Consider the following 18554-nt stretch of genomic DNA (forward strand, 5'->3'; position numbering starts at 1 on the left):
AATGACACCCTATGAGGGTTTGATCCAGATTGCCTGAGCTTCCAGTATATTGTATATCTGTCAAGTACTATCCAAATAATGCAGATGAAGGGGAGGAAACAAAAAGAGTACAGATTTCTTCTGCAATTGAACCAAAGCCCCAGAAATAAAGCACTTATTCAGCATGTCCACTGTGTACAAGTTATAAACACAACTGCAATATATCTCTGACATGCGTTATCTAGCATGATTACATAAACGATACAAGAGTTCAATACAGTAAACAGCATTGCTATAAAAGGCTTACTGTGCATTTCACCTTCCACTACCAAGATGAAGAACCTGGTGCAGGTTCTCTCTCTATACCTGATGTGCCTCTATGGCTGTCTGTGTCAGGAAGATGACCCACAGGACTTTATGCTTCTAGCAGGCCCCCTCACCAACCACTTGAGGATGGACTTGAGCACCAAACCCATTGATGCCTTTGACTGCAGTCATCCCCTTCCCTTGGGCTCCAGACCCTACTTCCAGTATCTCCAGAGTCGGGGAGTAACTCACTTCAAAGTGCCCCTATCCTGGGCTCAACTTTTGCCCACAGGTGACCCCAGCCAGCCCAGTCAGCCTGCATTGTCTTGCTACCGGACCTTCTTGGAACAGCTAGTGGAAGCAGGCCTCAAACCGCTTGTTGTCTTGCATCGCTCTGCTTTACCAGAGGCCCTTAGATCCAGATATGGGGGCTGGGAAAGCGCAGAGCTGCCAGATGTATTTCAGCAATATGCTGAATTTGTTTTTCTGGCATATGGAGAACTGGCACACTCTTGGGTGACACTGAGCCACCTTGAAGAGCTGAGGGATGAGGTGAATCTGCAGCTAAAACATGCTCTCCATGCCCACGCCAACGTGTACCACCTCTACCATCACCTGTTTCCTGGCCAAGGTAAACCCTTAATTAGCATGTGGTAGAAGATGTACATTATTCACAGGGTTTTGGGGAACAGTTTACAGATTTAACAATACATGTACCTTTATTTTAAAAGAGTCCAACTGCAAGGGAGCCCTGCATGCACACAATTTACAAAATACAGTAACATACAAAGACACAAAATCACAAACACAGTAAAGGACAACAATCCCATTCCTCAGCAAAGAGGTCCCCAATCAACATTTTGAACTGCCCGAGGGACACTACTACATCCAGTTGTACTAAACTCTTGTAGATTTATGGAACAATGGGGTGCAAAGAAACTAAAAGCTGAATTACCTAACTCTGAGGAGACCGAATGGATTTCCAGAGTTAGCCATCCCTTAGACAGGGTATGGTAACTCGTAAATCTAAAGGTTATTAACTCTGTTAGGTAGTGGGAGTTTTAAAGAAAAACAGCTTTATAAATAAAAGAGGGCCAGCCTACTTTCTGGTAAAGAATGCACCTGTCGCCCGTGATAAATACTCCTACAGTATGTGGGTTCTTAAGATCTTTAGTGCTACAAGGTCTTTGAATTGTTTGGAACCGACAAGTTTTCATAGCAAAGCGGCTTTAGATTTAGACATGTAAAAATTGTTTCACAAAATATCAGTCAACCGGATGTGAAAGAGGTCAGTGACTGTGCCTCAATTATGTCCCATCCTTGACTTTTCTAGTACTATCATTCATGGTTGCATTTATATTGTTTTCCTTATCAGAAGAGATTATTTCTGGCCAAGTGTTGTGAATGCCATTAGATAGCAAAGGTTAGGATCTGGTGAAAAGTGAAACACTGCATGGTCACACACACACCCCCAGTGGAGGGTGGTGACCTGAAAAATGGAGACACAAGGTATAGGCGCTGAACGCACAGAGATGTCAAAATGTGTTTAATCTCGATCCAGCAATGTCACCAAGCTTCTCAACACATAGAGCCCCCATAATGCTCTGTGGCACAATCCCAATACAACTCACAAGGTTAATTCTCTGATCCTAATTCTATGATTGGATGGACAACATGTCAGTTCATACTGCAAAAGTTTTGATTGGTTGGAGGACGTCCTCCGGAAGTGGTCATAATTACCATGTATGTCTATGAAAGGTCAATGTAGCCAGAGGACGGAAGATAGCTGTCCTCCGGCTAAACCATGGTGCTACCCCGGACAGTGTGGTTGAAATTACTGTAGACCTTCATTGCAAAACAGTGTATTTTAATCATTTTTTTGGTGACATATGAATATATTTAACATAACTTTTTTAATATTTCACTATTTGAATTTTTATGAAATTTCACTGAGGAGGATGGTCCTCCCATGGACCTGGATTGCTAACATTGTCACTGTTTTTATAACACATCAGCCCTCTCCATTCTGTGCTCTCCTCTCAGGGGGCCATGTGTCAATTGGCGTCAGGGCCAGTGATGTTCCCATCCTTTACCAAAGCGAGGCTGCCATTAAGGTATGGGTACAGTACCTTTAACATTTGGACAATTGAATGTGTCACAATGTCAGACTCCAAAGCAACAAAATGTGAAACCTGCACAGGGTTTATACTTTTCCCAAGGCACCCACCGTATTGCTGTGATGGTGATAACATATTTCCCATTCAGGAGTGCCTAGATTTCCTGTCAGTGCAAATTGAATACAACTGCACCTCTAAATCAAACCTGGCAGAGGAGCTGAGAAGATTACAGGTAGCTTACTCTTCCATGTTCTGATAAACTGTGTCTTAATGAAAGGAAGAACAGAGCCTCCACGCAAAAGTGTATTTTATTACTGTCTTATCTTACCATCAATTATTAAATGTCTAATTGCCAATATCCTTGTAAGTTATTGTAAACCGTGTTGTGTGAAACTCATAATGTTTTACCCCAAAATGGAAAACTGTGAATATTGGGAGATTTTGTATATACAGTTTGAAGGTTGAAGAGGCTGAATACAGAATGTCCTAATATGATTTCTCTAATTTTGATGAAAAAACACAACCATTAATCTGCGACTCATAAGTGTCTCATAAAAGCCCAGCCCCTGAATGACGATCCCTTTGTCATGTTTTAGAAGGCCAATGGGCAGATACCCATTGTGATTTACAAGATGAATATCAACGGCTGTTCCTTCAGTCAATTCCAGCCACTCGGTAACATCCTGCAAGGTAAATCATGTGAAGCTGCATAAATGTACACACACATGCTTTGTAGACCATCAGGTTAATCACTGGTGTCTTGTATGATCATACCATTCAACCTCAGTACAATGGTTAAAATTGTATTTGCTTACAGACAGTTCACCATACTCAAGTCTAGTGTCACGTTATAGACGTCTCTACACTGTCAAATAAACGTGTTGGTGATGACATCTCAAAAACCAGATGGTGGATTCAGATCAAGAGAGTGATTTGTAGTAGTTACAGTGCCAGAGACCATCATTTTATTGATGTTATCTCCACAAAGATTTTATCCAATATAAAATGTCATAGTCCAATTTGATTGTAAAGGCATTATGAAATTCTGACTTGTTGTTATCATGGTCCGGAGTACGCTGCAAAGTGCTTATCTAGCTAGTTAAAGGGCAATCTGGTATTGGAACAACAACAAAGTGGTTATCCCACCACTTCTTTGGTAAACAGCTCAGGTATATGACTGGAGAAATATAACTACTAAATGTAACTACTATGCATGGAAGAATTGACCATAGATGAGATCAAATTATAGTTCAGTTTAATGTTTGAAGCTATACAGTGTTCAAACCCTCCACCTCCAGCCTAGCTGTCTCAATTACCAACTCACTTAAAAACTGTGAGTATATGCTTTATAATTAATATATCCTTTATGGATTTTGCAAATATAGATAATATATAATGTAACACGTTGTTCATATCAAATCATTTTTTGAGGAATTTGAAGAACAACCCCCTGTGTGTGGTCTAAAATCATTACAGTTCTGCAAAATGGGGACCTGCAAATTCTGGGATGTGACATGGTTGACTTGTTTGAGGAGCTGGATTTGGTGGACACTCTGAATAGGTACAAATGCACTTGTTGTTTACATGCACTATTTGGAAATGTAGTAATATATAAAATAGTCTACTATTAGCATAATGGAATATAAAAAGTCTGAATTAACCTTTTGTCTTTTTTGTATTTTAGTGTGTATTCATACCTCTGTATGTACAGTATCTACAGTGCCTTCAGAAAGTATTCAAACGCTTTGACTTTTTCCACATTTTGTTGTGTTACAGCCGGAATTTAAAATGTATTAAATTGAGATTTTGTGTCACTGATCTACACACAATACCCCATAATGTCAAAGTAGAAATGCTTACAAATTAATAAAACATGGATAGTTGTATTCAACCCTTTAATTATGGCAAGTTACGTTCAGGAGTAAAAATGTGCTTAACAAGTCACATAATAAATTGCATGGAATCACTCTGTTGTGCAATAATATTGTTTAAAATGATTTTTAAATGAGTACCCCATCTCCGAACCCCACACATACAATTATCTGTAAGGTCCCTCAGTTTAGTTTAGTTTAGTGTATTCATTTGACCATTTGAAAAAACAAGCACACATAAAACGTAAAAGTCATACATGCACATGAATAAAATCATCGAGGATAACACACAATGAAGTCTGGGACTTATTTCCATTGTGGTCCTCTTGAGACAAGATGGCTAGACAAGATCGAACACAGTATGGCAGTGAAATAATAAAACAAATACATAGATGAAGAACATCTATCTCATCATTCCAGTTACATCATAGGGGTTATTCATATGTGCACAGAAGACATCAAACATATTTTGACTTTATTTTTAAAGCTGTCCAGAGAGGACGTTGTTTTTACAGGCAGAGGCAACTCATTCCATTCTGAGGCTCCAGTATACAGTTGATCAATGAATTTCAAGCACAGATTCAACCACAAGGACCAGGGAGGTTTTCAAATGGTTAGCAAAGAAGGGCACCTATTGGTAGAATTACACTTTGGATGGTGTATCAATACACCCAGTCACTACAAAGATACAGGCTCCCTTCCTACCTCAGTTGCCGAAGAGGAAGGAACCCGCTCAGGGATTTCACCATGAAGCCCATGGTGATTTTAAAACAGTTACAGAGTTTAATGGCTGTGATAAAAGGAAAGGGAAAGGGGATACCTAGTCAGTTGTACAACTGAATGCCTTCAACTGAAATGTGTCTTCCGCATTTAACCCAACCCCTCTGAATCAGAGAAGTGTGGGGGGCTGCCTTAATCGACATCCATGTCTTTGGCGCCCGGGGAACAGTGTGTTAAATGACTTGCTCAGGGGCAGAATGACAGAGATAACTGAGAATGGATCAACAACAACAATATTAACATAAATGAGAGAGCGAATTGAAGGAAGCCTGTACAGAAAATATTCCACAACATGCATCCTGTTTTCAATAAGGCACTAAAGTAATACTGCAAAAAATGTGGCAAAGTAATTTTTGGTCATGGATACAAAACGTTATATTTGGGGCAAATTTTCAAGCATGGTGGTGGCTGCATCATGTTATGGGTATGCTTGTCATCGGCAACGACTAAGGAGTTTTTTTGGGATAAAAAAAACAGAATAGAGCTAAGCACAGGCAAAATTTTCCTAGAGGAAAACTTGGTTCGGTCTCTTTTCCAACAGACACTGGGAGAAAAATTCACCTTTCAGCAGGACAATTACCTAAAACACAAGGCCAAATATACACTGGAGTTGCTTACCAAGATGACATTGAATGTTAGAGTGGCCGAGTTATGGATTTGACTTAAATTGGCTTGAAAATCTATGGCAAGACTTGAAAATAGCTGTCTAGTAACGATCAACAACCAACTTGACAGAGCTTGAAGAATCTTTTAAAGAATAAATGGGCAAATATTGTACAATCCAGCTCTTATAGATTTACCCAGAAAGACTCACAACTGTAATTGCTGCCAAAGGCGATTCTAACATGTATTGACTCAGGGGGTTGAATACTTATCTAATCAAGATATATTAGTATTTTATTTACCACTTTGACATAAGAGTATTTTGACAAAAAAATGGCAAATCAAATGGCACAACAAAATGTGGTAAAAGTCAAGGGGTGTGAATACTTTCTTAACGGCACTGTATTTAATGTTGCCCTTCACCTCTCTTGCTCGGCTAGTCTTTCAGATCACACGGGGCATGCACTGTCAGTAAACTACCAGAGAGTGTGGGATAAATTTGGAACTCAGACCATTTCCGAGCGGGACATCTTCCTGAATGAGTCTTTTCCTGATGGCTTCCAGTGGGCCACTTCCAGTGAGTCCTTTAAAGTCGAGGGTGGCTGGTCTGAGCATGGGAAGGGTGAGACCCTTTGGGACCGCTTTGGCCATGAGCACCAAGCCTTTCAGAATCAGACTGCAGACCTGGCTTGTGACAGTTACCATAAAGTGGACTATGACGTCTACCTCCTGAGAGGTCTACTTGTCAACACCTACCAGTTCTCTATCTCCTGGGCCCGCATTTTCCCCTCTGGCCACTGGGGGAGCCACTCTGAGAAAGGTGCGCTTTACTATGACAGCCTGATCAACGCGCTGATAGAGGCGGGTATAGAACCTGCTGTGACCCTGCACCACTGGGATCTTCCCCAGGCACTCCAGGACTATGGAGGCTGGACCAATGATTCCATTGCAGAAGCCTTTAAAGACTATGCCGACTTCTGCTTCTTCAGGTTTGGAGATAGGGTTAGGACCTGGAACACTTTCAGTAGCCCCTGGGTGATTAGCCATGCTGGGTACGGTACCGGTCAGCATCCCCCTGGAATAAAGAACTATGTCGTTGCCTCCTACCAGGTGAGAGAACTAGCATCACTCCTTTCCCTATAGCCCTTTGTTGACTTTGGGAATTGTAATTATTATTTCTTTGATGATTTTGATCCTTTGTGCCCCCCCCCCCCAAAAAAAAGGTGACTCACAACATGCTCAAGTCCCACGCTGAAGCCTGGCATGTTTACAACGACAAGTACCGGAAGGACCAGGGAGGCAAAGTAGGCATTGCCCTGGACTCCAACTGGGCTGAGCCTCCAAGCTCCTCTTCCAAGCCTGAAGATGTAGTGGCTGCAGACCGCTACCTGCAGTTCATGCTGGGATGGTTCGCCCATCCCATTTTTGTGGATGGGGACTATCCACCCTTGCTAAAGTCTCAGATTGAGCAGAAAAGGCGGGATTGTTCCCTCTCTGTGCCTGCCATACTCCCTTTCTTCACTGCAGCAGAGAGTAAGCGAATTCGCGGAACGGCAGATTTCCTGGGGCTCAACCACTACACCTCTCGCCTGGTCAATGCCAGTGATGGTGGCTGTGTGCCTGGACCAGAGGGGGTGGGAGACTTCAAAGCTTATGTGGACCATGCCTGGCCTTCTACGGAGTCTGACTGGATACACTCTGCACCCTGGGGCCTCCGTAGGCTGCTCAACTATGTTTCTGCAGAGTATCTGAATGTCACTAAGGTGCCCGTCTACATAACTGGAAATGGGATACCCACAGGGTACAGCGGGGACACTATCAATGACACGGAGCGTACGGAGTACTTAAAGGGCTACATCAACGAAGCACTGAAAGGTAAGTATCTGGAATGTGTTAGACCAGGGCTCACCTAGCCCTGTACAGAAGGAGTGTTTTGAGACTGTTTGTAAGAATGATTGTTTATAAGGATTGTTTACCAGGATTGCTTTGGTTGACTTTCAACAGCAATCCATCTGGATGGAGTGGATGTGCAGCGGTTCACTGTGCAGTCACTGATGGATGGGTTTGAGGGGCCAAAGGGCTACAGCCAAAGGTTTGGTTTGCACTATGTCAACTTTGAAGACCCTAACAGGCCCAGAACCCCAAAGCAGTCAGCCTATTTCTACTCTGATATTATCAAGAGAAATGGGTTTGCTGATACAAGAGAAAGAAGTCCACAACAAGAACCAAAGTTTCAAACCATTATGCGGCAACCCACTCTGCCCCCGTCCGAGGTTCCCTCCAGATCCAAGGTTGTCTGGGAGAAGTTCTCCAGTCAGTCCAATTTCCAGAGGAAGCTCTACCACTACGGCACCTTTCCAAAGGGCTTCCAATGGGGAGTGACGTCCTCAGCCTATCAGATAGAAGGTGGCTGGAATGTTGACGGTAAGGGTGCAAGTGTATGGGATACCTTCACCCACAAGCCTGGCAGTATTGCCAATGGTGACATAGCCTGTGACAGTTACCACCGACTAGAGGAAGACCTGTACATGCTAAGGGCCCTAAGGGTTAAGACCTACCGATTCTCCCTGTCCTGGTCCAGGATCTTTCCCAATGGTCGGCGCAATTCCTTGAACCAGAAGGGTGTTAACTACTACAACAGGCTCATTAATGGCCTACTAGCTTATAACATAACCCCCATGGTGACACTCTACCACTGGGACCTCCCTCAGGCCCTGCAGGACCTTGATGGCTGGGACAACATCCAGATGGTTGAGATCTTTAACGACTTCTGTGACTTCTGCTTTTCCACCTTTGGGAAGCGAGTAAAGTTTTGGTTGACCTTCAACCAACCCTATACAATTGCATGGTCAGGATACGGTCTGGGGCAGATCCCACCAAATGTCAGTAAGCCTGGGGATGCACCATATAGAGTCGCTCATAACCTTCTAAAGGCACATGCCACGGTGTACCACACCTATGACAAGAAATACCGCAAATCCCAAGGCGGTCTGGTCTCCATCGCCCTCAACGCAGACTGGGCTGAGCCCAAAGATGTCAACAACCCCCGGGAAGTCATGGCTGCAGACCGTGCCCTGCAGTTTCAGCTTGGCTGGTTCGCTCACCCAATCTTTAAAACCGGTGATTACCCTGACGCCATGAAGTGGCAGGTGGGCAACAAGAGTGAGCTCCAAGGCCTACCAGGTTCCAGGCTCCCCACGTTCACCAATGATGATAAGGCCTACATCAGAGGTACTGCTGATGTCTTCTGTATAAATGCTTATACCACTAAGGTGATACGTCAAGTAACTGCCAGGCTTAGTCCTCAGTCCTATTATAACGACCAGGACGTTGGAGAGGAGGAGGAGGGTGATTCCCCCACAACTGCCATCAAAGGGCAGAGGGCTGTAGCATGGGGCTTACGGAGACTCCTCAACTGGATCAAGGAGGAGTATGGAGATCCAGAGATTTATGTCACAGAGAATGGAGTTCCAACGGCTCCAAAGACCACAGTGGATGATACTGACAGAATATTCTACTACAAAACCTACATTGATGAGGCTTTGAAAGGTAAGATCTAATGATATATTTCCCTACAAGTTTCTCATTTCACCTTCAAGAGGTGGTGGGAGGTTGGGGGGACTTTGTACTATGTCACTGACTATAATGCCTTCGAATTGCATCGATGAATGAGTACAGACTGAGCAGAATACCAAGGGGCAAGCAAATGCAACTTACTTTGCTAGGAATTTCCAACATTTGCTGTAAAAAAAAAGTGTCTTCCAAAAGAAAATCTTCTCTCATGTCCCCTTAGCCCATGACTTGGATGGTGTGAAGGTGAGGGGTTACAGTGTCTCATCTCTTATGGACTCTTTTGAGTGGCTCAATCGGTACACAGTGGGCTTTGGTCTCCACCATGTGGACTTTACTCACCCAAGCCGACCCAGGACGCCCAAACGTTCAGCCCACTACTACTACCAAGTCATGAGGGACAACGGTTTCCCTCAATCGGAGGATGGTACACCCATTTATGGAAACTTCCGTAAAGATTTCATCTGGAGCACAGCAACAGCATCTTACCAGGTGACTGATCAATGAAAACAATTCCGAAAAGCTAAGTGCCAATAAAAGCACCACAATATGTTTACCTTGTCATTTTATATCTCCTGTCCAGATTGAGGGGGGCTGGAGAGCAGATGGAAAGGGCCTCAGTATCTGGGATAAGTTTGCCCACACTCCTCTTAGAGTGTTCAATGATGACACAGGAGATATTGCCTGTGATAGTTATAATAAGGTGGAGGAGGATGTGGCTATGCTGAGGAGGCTGAAGGTGACCCACTACCGCTTCTCTATATCCTGGTCCAGGGTGCTCCCCGATGGCACCACCAAAAACATCAACGAGGCTGGCCTCAACTACTACCATAGACTGGTTGACGCACTTCTCATTGCCAACATACAGCCTCATGTGAGTTTGGTGGCCATGACGACATGCTCATGACTGGGATAATATGTAATTTACTATATCAAAGGGAGTAAATTACACATGCACTTTGATAAACCTGAATTGACACATTAAACCCCTGAGTTAAATAATAGTTTCCTCTCTTCATGAATGTTCCTCTCTCCAGATTACCCTCTACCACTGGGACCTCCCTCAGGCTCTGCAGGATGTGGGGGGCTGGGAGAACGACAGCATCATTGACCGATTCAGAGAATATGCTGATTTTATCTTCACTCACCTTGGAGACAAAGTGAAGTTCTGGATCACCATCAATGAGCCTTACAATATAGCCAATATTGGCCACGGCTATGGAGCTGCCGCCCCAGGTACTACCTCTTTAATTCAGACTAAACAAATATGCATTTGGCTTGTATTTGCCAAACAATTGTTGACTGTTTTCACTGTGTGTCTGTAGTAACAGGAAACAATCGTATCGTTGATATGCTAAATAGCTTCTAAATACAATAGCTTTAAAAAGAGATTCTAAAGCTAAAAAAAATAATTTAGACCCCTTAAAAGAACTGTAGAAAGAGATCGTATTTATTTAAGTGTCTTCAAGATGCAGTTAAAACAATAATCCATCTATGGCCAGGCATCAGCTTCAGACCTGGCACACTGCCCTACATAGTGGGCCACAACCTCATCAAAGCCCATGCCGAAGCCTGGCACCTGTACAACGATAACTACCGCACCAAGCAGGGTGGCATTATCTCCATCACCATCAACTCAGACTGGTCAGAGCCACGGAACCCCTACAAGCAGGAGGACGTAGAAGCTGCACGACGCGTTGTTCAGGTGCAGTCTAATGCCTCACATTGCATCAGTCATCAAAATTATCTCCACTACATCAGTGAAACTATAGTGTAGTATCCTGTGTAAAACATAATCATGTATGTAGAGTTCCTGTATAGCATGTACCACATTTCCCATATTTGGCACAGTACACAAAAGGCCTCAATAATGGTCCGAACAAACATCATATTAAAGAGTTACATGAAGTGACTACATTATTTTTCTGTCGTTTCCCAGCTTTAAAGCCAATGTTCTTATTCAGTAACACTATTGGTTCCTTTCTCCTGTTGCAGTTCTATATCGGCTGGTTTGCCCACCCTATATTCAATGGAGACTACAGTGATACAATGAAGACAATCATTCGAGAGAGGAGCCTAGCAGCAGGCCTATCTAAATCACGGTAAGATAAATATTTATTAGTAGCGCTAATTTGAAAAAGCCATAGAAGAATTTGCATTCATTCTGAGGAAATTATATGACTCAAACCCTAAATGTAAAATAAATAATTTGTGATTCACAGATAACACATTCTGAACTGGCAATATGATACACATATGGTCAACTGGCTATGAACTTTTTTACAGGCTTCCTGAGTTTTCCCCTGCAGAGATCCAGAGGGTCAAAGGTACATATGATTACTTTGGGTTCAACCACTACACAACTGTCCTGGCATTCCCTGTTGAGTATGGGAACCTACAGCACTACGATGCAGACAGGTGAGAAATCAGCCATAAGAGCCTACACTATACAGGACATAACTGAAAATATTTATTCATGGTTAGATCAACAACTGGAGATGTGCATATAACTATATGAAGTCAACCTGTAAGTGCTATATATAGTTTATGAATGTATTATAGTTCTTCTGTATGTCCTTGTTTCAAATTGATGTCCTGTTCCATTTCCAAACCCATATTTAATTAAATTAAATAGTCTGTCATTTTACTGTGTGTATTAGGGGCGCTGGAACGATTGCTGATCGCACCTGGCTGGACTCTGGCTCTGCCTGGCTGAAGGTTTCCCCATTTGGATTCCGCAAGATCCTCAACTTCATCAAGGAGGAGTACGGCAACCCACCCATCATCATCACAGAGAATGGGATCTCGGCGCGAGGGCCAGTGGATCTGAACGATGTCCACAGGATTCACTACTATGAGAATTACATCAATCAGGTCCTCAAAGGTAATAGGCCACAATAACAATTCAGTATTTCTATATTGACAATATGAAATATAATTTACAAGTGAAACACCATCTTTAATGTTTTGGAAACCATTCCCACAACCTAATGAAATGTTCTGTGAATCTTTATAGAGCCAAATTTGGTTTTCTCCTCTCTTTTCAGCATATTTGCTGGATGGGGTGGATATTCGAGGCTACACAGCCTGGTCTCTGATGGACAATCTAGAGTGGGCCACTGGCTTCTCAGAGAGATTCGGCCTGTTCTATGTGAACCGTTCTGACTCCAAACTTCCACGAGTAGCCAAGAACTCTGTTGCCCGCTATGCCACCATCATCACCTGCAATGGATTCCCTGACCCCACTCTGGGGCCTCACGAGTGTTTGAATCCTGAGCCCGAAGGTAGAGTGACAACATTGTCAATCTCAGTGGATGCAACACTGTTGCACACAGTGCATTTCAGATGGAAAAAACATGTTTAAAGTGATTGATAATTCTGTATGTTTTACACACACACAATATCACACCTGCGAACCATAAAAGTTATCACACAATGGTAAAAAAGACAGAAAGTGATTGGAAGGGTTTTTATAAACTCCTTTACGATTTTTTAAAGAGGAGTTTACCCATTTTGAACTTTGCACTGCTTAAGTGCAGTTGTCATTGTAAACAAAAGGATGTCATTATGTTATCAAGGCACAAGGCGAGACCCAGATGCAGACACAGCAGTCAGATGGTTGGAGTCTTACAATGTTTAATAATCCAAAGGGGTAGGCTAGAGAATGGTCGTGAACAGACAAAAGGTCAAAACCAGATCAGAGTCCAGGAGGTACAGAGTGGCTGACAGGCTCGTGGTCAAGACAGGCAGAATGGTCAGGCAGGCAGGAACAGAGTCCAGAAACAGGCATGGGTCAAAACCAGGAGGACTAGAAAAAGGAGAATAGAAAAAAGGAGTACGGGAAAAACACGCTGGTTGACTTGACTAAACATACAAGACGAACTGGCGCAGAGAGACAGGAAACACAGGGATAAATACACTGGGGAAAATAAGCGATGCCTGGAGGGGGTGGAGACAATCACAGGAACAGGTGAAACAGATCAGGGTGTGGCATATGTTTTATGTTCATATCTGGCATATTTTTTTTGTGTGTCAGAAAACCTAAAGTATTCACTACTCTATTCCCATAGAGAAAGTAGGTGTCCCGAGATTAATAGATAAACAGTGGCTTGCGAAAGTATTCAACCCCTTGGCATTTTTCCTATTTTGTTGCCTTATGACCTGGAAATAAAATGTATTTTTTAGGGGGGTTGTATCATTTCATTTACACAACATACCTACCACTTTGAAGATGCAAAATATTTTTTATTGTGAAACAAACAAGAAATAAGACAAAAAAACTGAAAACTTGAGCGTGCATAACTATTCACCCCCCCAAGTCAATACTTTGTAGAGCCACTTTTTGTAGCAAGTACAGCTGCAAGTCTCTTGGGGTATGTCTCTATAAGCTTGGCACATCTAGCCACTGGGATTGTTTCCCATTCTTCAAGGCAAAACTGCTCTAGCTCCTTCAAGTTGGATGGGTTGCGTTGGTGTACAGCAATCTTGTCAAGGATCCCTCCGGAACTTTCATTACGCACACCAGGCCCCTATTCCCAGTGATTAGTAATTGTAGAAGTGTTCCCTTGGTTTACCAGTGTCCGGTCGATTTTTGTTACCATGTCCGTTGGTGCGTGTGAGTACCTGTGCTGTGTGTTTTGGCTTTCGTGCCATTGTGGATTGTGCAGATGATTACGGGTCTCGTCCCGTGTGTTAATCATTGTGCGCGTGTGTTATTTATTCAAGGTACTCCTCTCTCTTTTGTTTGGGTTTCAACCCTGTGTTTTTGTATAGTGTTTGTTTGGTTTTCGTCCCCGTGTCTTTACACTGCACGCTGTAATTTGGGTAAATTAAAAAACCCTATTATGCACCCCTCCGCCTGTCTCCCGAATTATTCATTCCAACGTGACAGAATAATCAACCATTAAGAGAGACAGCGGGAATGGCCCATCCGACAACGCTGCGACTGGTCCGTCCGCCGCCGCTGCAACTTCGGCAGCTGCAACTGGCCCGTCTGACGTCGCCACAATGGGTTGGTCCGACAACGCAACTTCAGCAGCTGCAACTGGCCCGTCCAACGCCGCCACAACCGGTCCGTCCAACGCCACTGCTACTGGTCCGTTTGATGCCGCCGCAACTTTCGCAGCGGAAACTGGCCCATCCGACGATGACGTAACTTCGGCAGCTGCATTGGGTCCTGATCGACCCGCACTGCATTCCTGTGATCACCCTTGAGGCCGGTGTCATTGCGCTGTTGGTGTAGTACTGTCAAGGATCCCTCCGGAACATTCATTATGCACACCTGGCCCCTATTCCCAGTGATTAGTAATTGTAAACTCAGCAAAAAAAGAAACATGCTCTCACTGTCAACTGCGTTTATTTTCATGTGTAAATATTTGTATGAACATAACAAGATTCAACAACTGAGACATAAACTGAACAAGTTCCACAGACATGTGACTAACAGAAATTGAATAATGTGTCCCTGAACAAAGGGGGGGGTCAATATCAAAAGTAGTGTTTGGTATCTGGTGTGGCCACCAGCTGCATTAAGTACTGCAGTGCATCTCCTCCTCATGGACTGCACCAGATTTGCCAGTTCTTGCTGTGAGATGTTACCCCACTCTTCCACCAAGGCACCTGCAAGTTCCCAGACATTTCTGGGTGGAATGGCCCCAGCCCTCATCCTCCGATCCAACAGGTCCCAGACATGCTCCACGGGATTGAGATCCAGCCTCTTCGCTGGCCATGGCAGAACACTGACATTCCTGTCTTGCAGTAATTCACACACAGAACAAGCAGTATGGCTGGTGGCATTGTCATGCTGGAGGGTCATGTCAGGATGAGTCTGCAGGAAGGGTACCACAAGAGGGAGGAGAATGTCTTCCCTGTAACGCACAGCGTTGAGATTGCCTGCAATGACAACAAGCTCAGTCCGATGATGCTGTCACACACTGCCCCAGACCATGATGGACCCTCCACCTCCAAATCTATCCTGCTCCAGAGTACAGGTATCTGTGTAAAACAACACATTTGACAGCACCTATTCTGTGTATGCGACAATAAATCATGTATTTGTTTTGCAACAAAAGGACTATCTCCTTAAATGTTTCCTTGTCGTGTTGTGATGCGTTTTCATAAAAGTAATGACACCCTTTTTTTGTTTACAAGGAAGTTCAGAATGGGGAAATGCACTTGATTTTCAATCTTACCAATACATCTGAACACGTTGTCTGATTAATTTCAATGAATTTATTCTCTTACCCCAGGAACGAGTGCACCCTCCACCACCTTGCCTGTCTTACCAGTCGAGAACGTGCGCTTCCTCGGTATGGAGCTGTCATCTGGCAGTGCTGAGGTAGCCCTCTACAGCGTCTTTGCTCTCTCCATTACGGGTGTCCTCTCAGTCATCACTGTAACCTATCTGTACCGGAAGTCAGACAGATCCTCTGTGGAATCTGTGAGGATGGAGACACTCTGAACACATACATAGTGCTAGAAGACTCTGCCCCCATCCAACATAAATGTCTCCTTGTCTCTGTTTCTAAAATAATCTGTCAATACTCTACTTGAAAAGTGCCTGTCTATTTGTGGTACATGAAAATTAGTTGTTGCTTATATATCTGATGAATCATTAGTGTCTGCACCAAACATTGCCTTCACTTGTTATTTTTGGAAATAAAGGCCTAACTTTTGAAGCATTTCCAGTCTATGGTCATTATCATCAGTCGTCCAATAGAGGACGCTGTTGCATCAGATCCTCTGGTCTTTAGATTAGATTGGGTGTTTACAATACAGTTGTTCCTCCTTTAATGTCACAGTGTATACTCGATTTCATCAACGCAATCAGAAGGCATTCTAGTCAGTAACATTCTACAAAGTCCCAGGTCCCCCTCCCAACATCAATAAAGGTGCAATGCAAATAATGTAGTCATTGATGTCCACGAAATATCTTTATTAGTCAAGCAACTAAACAGCTAAACCATAATTTAAAGGTCAAACAGGATTGTGTTGTCGAGGCACAGATCTAGGGAAGGGTACCCAAACATTTCTGCAGCATTGAAGGTTTCCCAAGAACACAGTGGTCTCCATCATTCTTAAATAGAAGAAGTTTGGAACCACCAAGACTCTTCCTAGAGCTGGCCGCTCAGCCAAACTGAGCAATCGGGGGAGAAGGGCCTTGGTCAGGGAAGAGACCAAGAACCCGATGGTCACTCTGACAGAGCTCCAGAGTTCCTCTGTGGAGATGGGAGGGCCTTCCAGAAGGACAACAATCTCTGCAGCCCTCCACCAGGTGGTAGAGTGGCCAGACGGAAGCCACTCCTCAGTAAAAGACACATGACAGCCCGCTTGGAGTTTGCCAAAAGGCACCCAAAGGACTCTCAGACCATGAGAAACAAGATTCTCTCGTCTGATGAAACCAAGATTGAACTCTTTGGCCTGAATGCCAAGCGTCGCGTCTAGAGGAAACCTGCAACCACCCCTGTGAAGCACGGTGGTGGCAGCATAATGCTGTGGGGATGTTTTTCAACAGCAGGGACTGGGAGACTAGTCAGGATAGAGGTAATGATGAACAGAGCAAAGTACAAAGAGATCCTTGATAAAAACCTGCTCCAGAGCACTCAAGACCTCAGACTGGGGGCGAAGGTTCACCTTCCAACAGGACAACAACCCTAAGCATACAGCCAAGACAACGCAGGAGTGACTTTGGGACAAGTCTCTGAATATCCTTGAGTGGCCCAGCCAGAGCCCGGACTTGAACCCAATCAAACATCTCTGGAGAGACCTGAAAATAGCTGTGCAGCGATGCTCCCATCCAACCTGACAGAGCTTGAGAGGATCTGCAGAGAGGAATGGGAGAAACTCCCCAAATAAAGGTGTGCCCAGCTTGTAGCATCATACCCAAGAAGACTCGAGGCTGTAACAAAGTACTGTGCTTCAACAAAGTACTGAGTAAAGGGTATGAATACGTATGTAAATGTACTAAATAACCACAATATCTCTGGGAAAGAGAGTGATAAGCTCTGTTTGTGTACTATCCGTAGGAACAACAAAATCTGTATGATGAGATCCCTAGGGAGGATATTAAACATTATCATACTTGAAAATGGTATAGAAGTTATACATGATGTAAATAATGATGATTGTAAAACCGAGGGTATTGTCTTGAAATTGGCCGCATTAAAGAAAGCATCTGGAATAATGTGTCTTTTAAAATAATCTGTAACACTAAAAATACATTTCATGAATAATCCGTTATAAATGTGTATAAATGTTTAAGACATTATTATCAATGCTAAAAGTTCAAATTAATTGTATAAATGTTCAAAAATAATGAAATACTTATTATTAATAGTTTATTAATGTTTGTTGCCAAAGTGTTACCAAAGTGACTGGTGCTATTAAGCTCATTATCAATTTTGTCACTGATACCTGTACTTGGCATACCCTTGTTTTGGGATATTTCCTACCTAAACTGTGTTTATCCCTCCTGTTAATTGGGTTCAGAGTTCCAGTTGTGTACGTGCGTGCATGCATACAGAATGTGTGTTTACACTGTAGCAGCGCTGCAAGTCTATTATTTTGACCTCTGCAAATGTAGTGGGCAGTAATATTTGACATGTGTGTATATACAGTATATATGATATTATAAATACCTCACATGCGACTCATAATAAGACACAAGGCCTATTCAAATTTGTATCTGACGCCATAAACTTCAGTTACAGTAATAGGCAATCAATAAATATCTGAGAATGGAATTGTAAATACATGTATTTAATTACTTTGTAAAATGAATGGATTCACATAAAAGACATGAAGCTTAAGTTACAAGGCAATAATTACAATAACAAAGCAAGGCATGATCAGAGAGAGAAAGAGAGAAATCAAAGCCTGAAAGGCCATGCACCAAAAGAAAGGGGTAGTGGAGAGAAAGAAAGAAAGAAAGAAAGAAAGAAAGAAAGAAAGAAAGAAAGAAAGAAAGAAAGAAAGAAAGAAAGAAAGAAAGAAAGAAAGAAAGAAAGAAAGAATCTCACCAGTCTCTCACCATAGCAGTTCAGGAAGAAAAATAAGAAACAACAATGAATCCAATACCCTTTTTTTTTTTTTTTTTGCTACATGTAATGATTATGTAGCAATCCGTGTGTGTGTCAGAGTTCAAGTTAGTAAAAAAACACCATTATAAAAGGCTAGCACTGTGTGGACTTCCACTATAACCAAGATGAGATCCCTAGGGAGGATTCTGTCTCTGTACCTGCTGTGTCTCTATGGCTGCCAATGTCAAGTGGAAGATGACCAACAAGACTTCATGCTTCTTGCAGGACCCCTGAACATTCACTGAGTAAGG

At 43.1% G+C, this 18554-nt stretch overlaps 1 protein-coding gene across 1 annotated transcript; it reads left to right on the plus strand.

The window, feature by feature from the left end:
• The first annotated feature begins 322 nt into the window (after positions 1-322).
• Positions 323-16263, plus strand: LOC115160641 (lactase-phlorizin hydrolase). Its single transcript, XM_029710862.1, has 17 exons — positions 323-916; positions 2329-2399; positions 2551-2634; positions 2999-3092; positions 3879-3963; positions 6097-6766; positions 6880-7531; positions 7661-9205; positions 9450-9718; positions 9810-10100; positions 10264-10462; positions 10729-10931; positions 11222-11328; positions 11513-11644; positions 11887-12110; positions 12274-12510; positions 15475-16263. Exons 1-17 carry the CDS (start codon positions 349-351, stop codon positions 15684-15686), a joined length of 5643 nt encoding a protein of 1880 aa, XP_029566722.1. The 5' UTR covers positions 323-348; the 3' UTR covers positions 15687-16263.
• The last annotated feature ends 2291 nt before the right edge of the window (positions 16264-18554 follow it).

Source organism: Salmo trutta, chromosome 24 (genome assembly GCF_901001165.1).
Source record: "Salmo trutta chromosome 24, fSalTru1.1, whole genome shotgun sequence".
NCBI classification, from domain to species: domain Eukaryota; kingdom Metazoa; phylum Chordata; class Actinopteri; order Salmoniformes; family Salmonidae; genus Salmo; species Salmo trutta.

Coding starts and splice junctions, on each gene's coding strand:
- LOC115160641 (XM_029710862.1), top strand. CDS start 349: ATGTGCCTCTATGGCTGTCTGTGTCAGGAAGATGACCCACAGGACTTT. Junction 9,719..9,809: donor CAGCAACAGCATCTTACCAG/GTGACTGATCAA, acceptor TCTCCTGTCCAG/ATTGAGGGGGGCTGGAGAGC. Junction 11,645..11,886: donor CAGCACTACGATGCAGACAG/GTGAGAAATCAG, acceptor TGTGTGTATTAG/GGGCGCTGGAACGATTGCTG.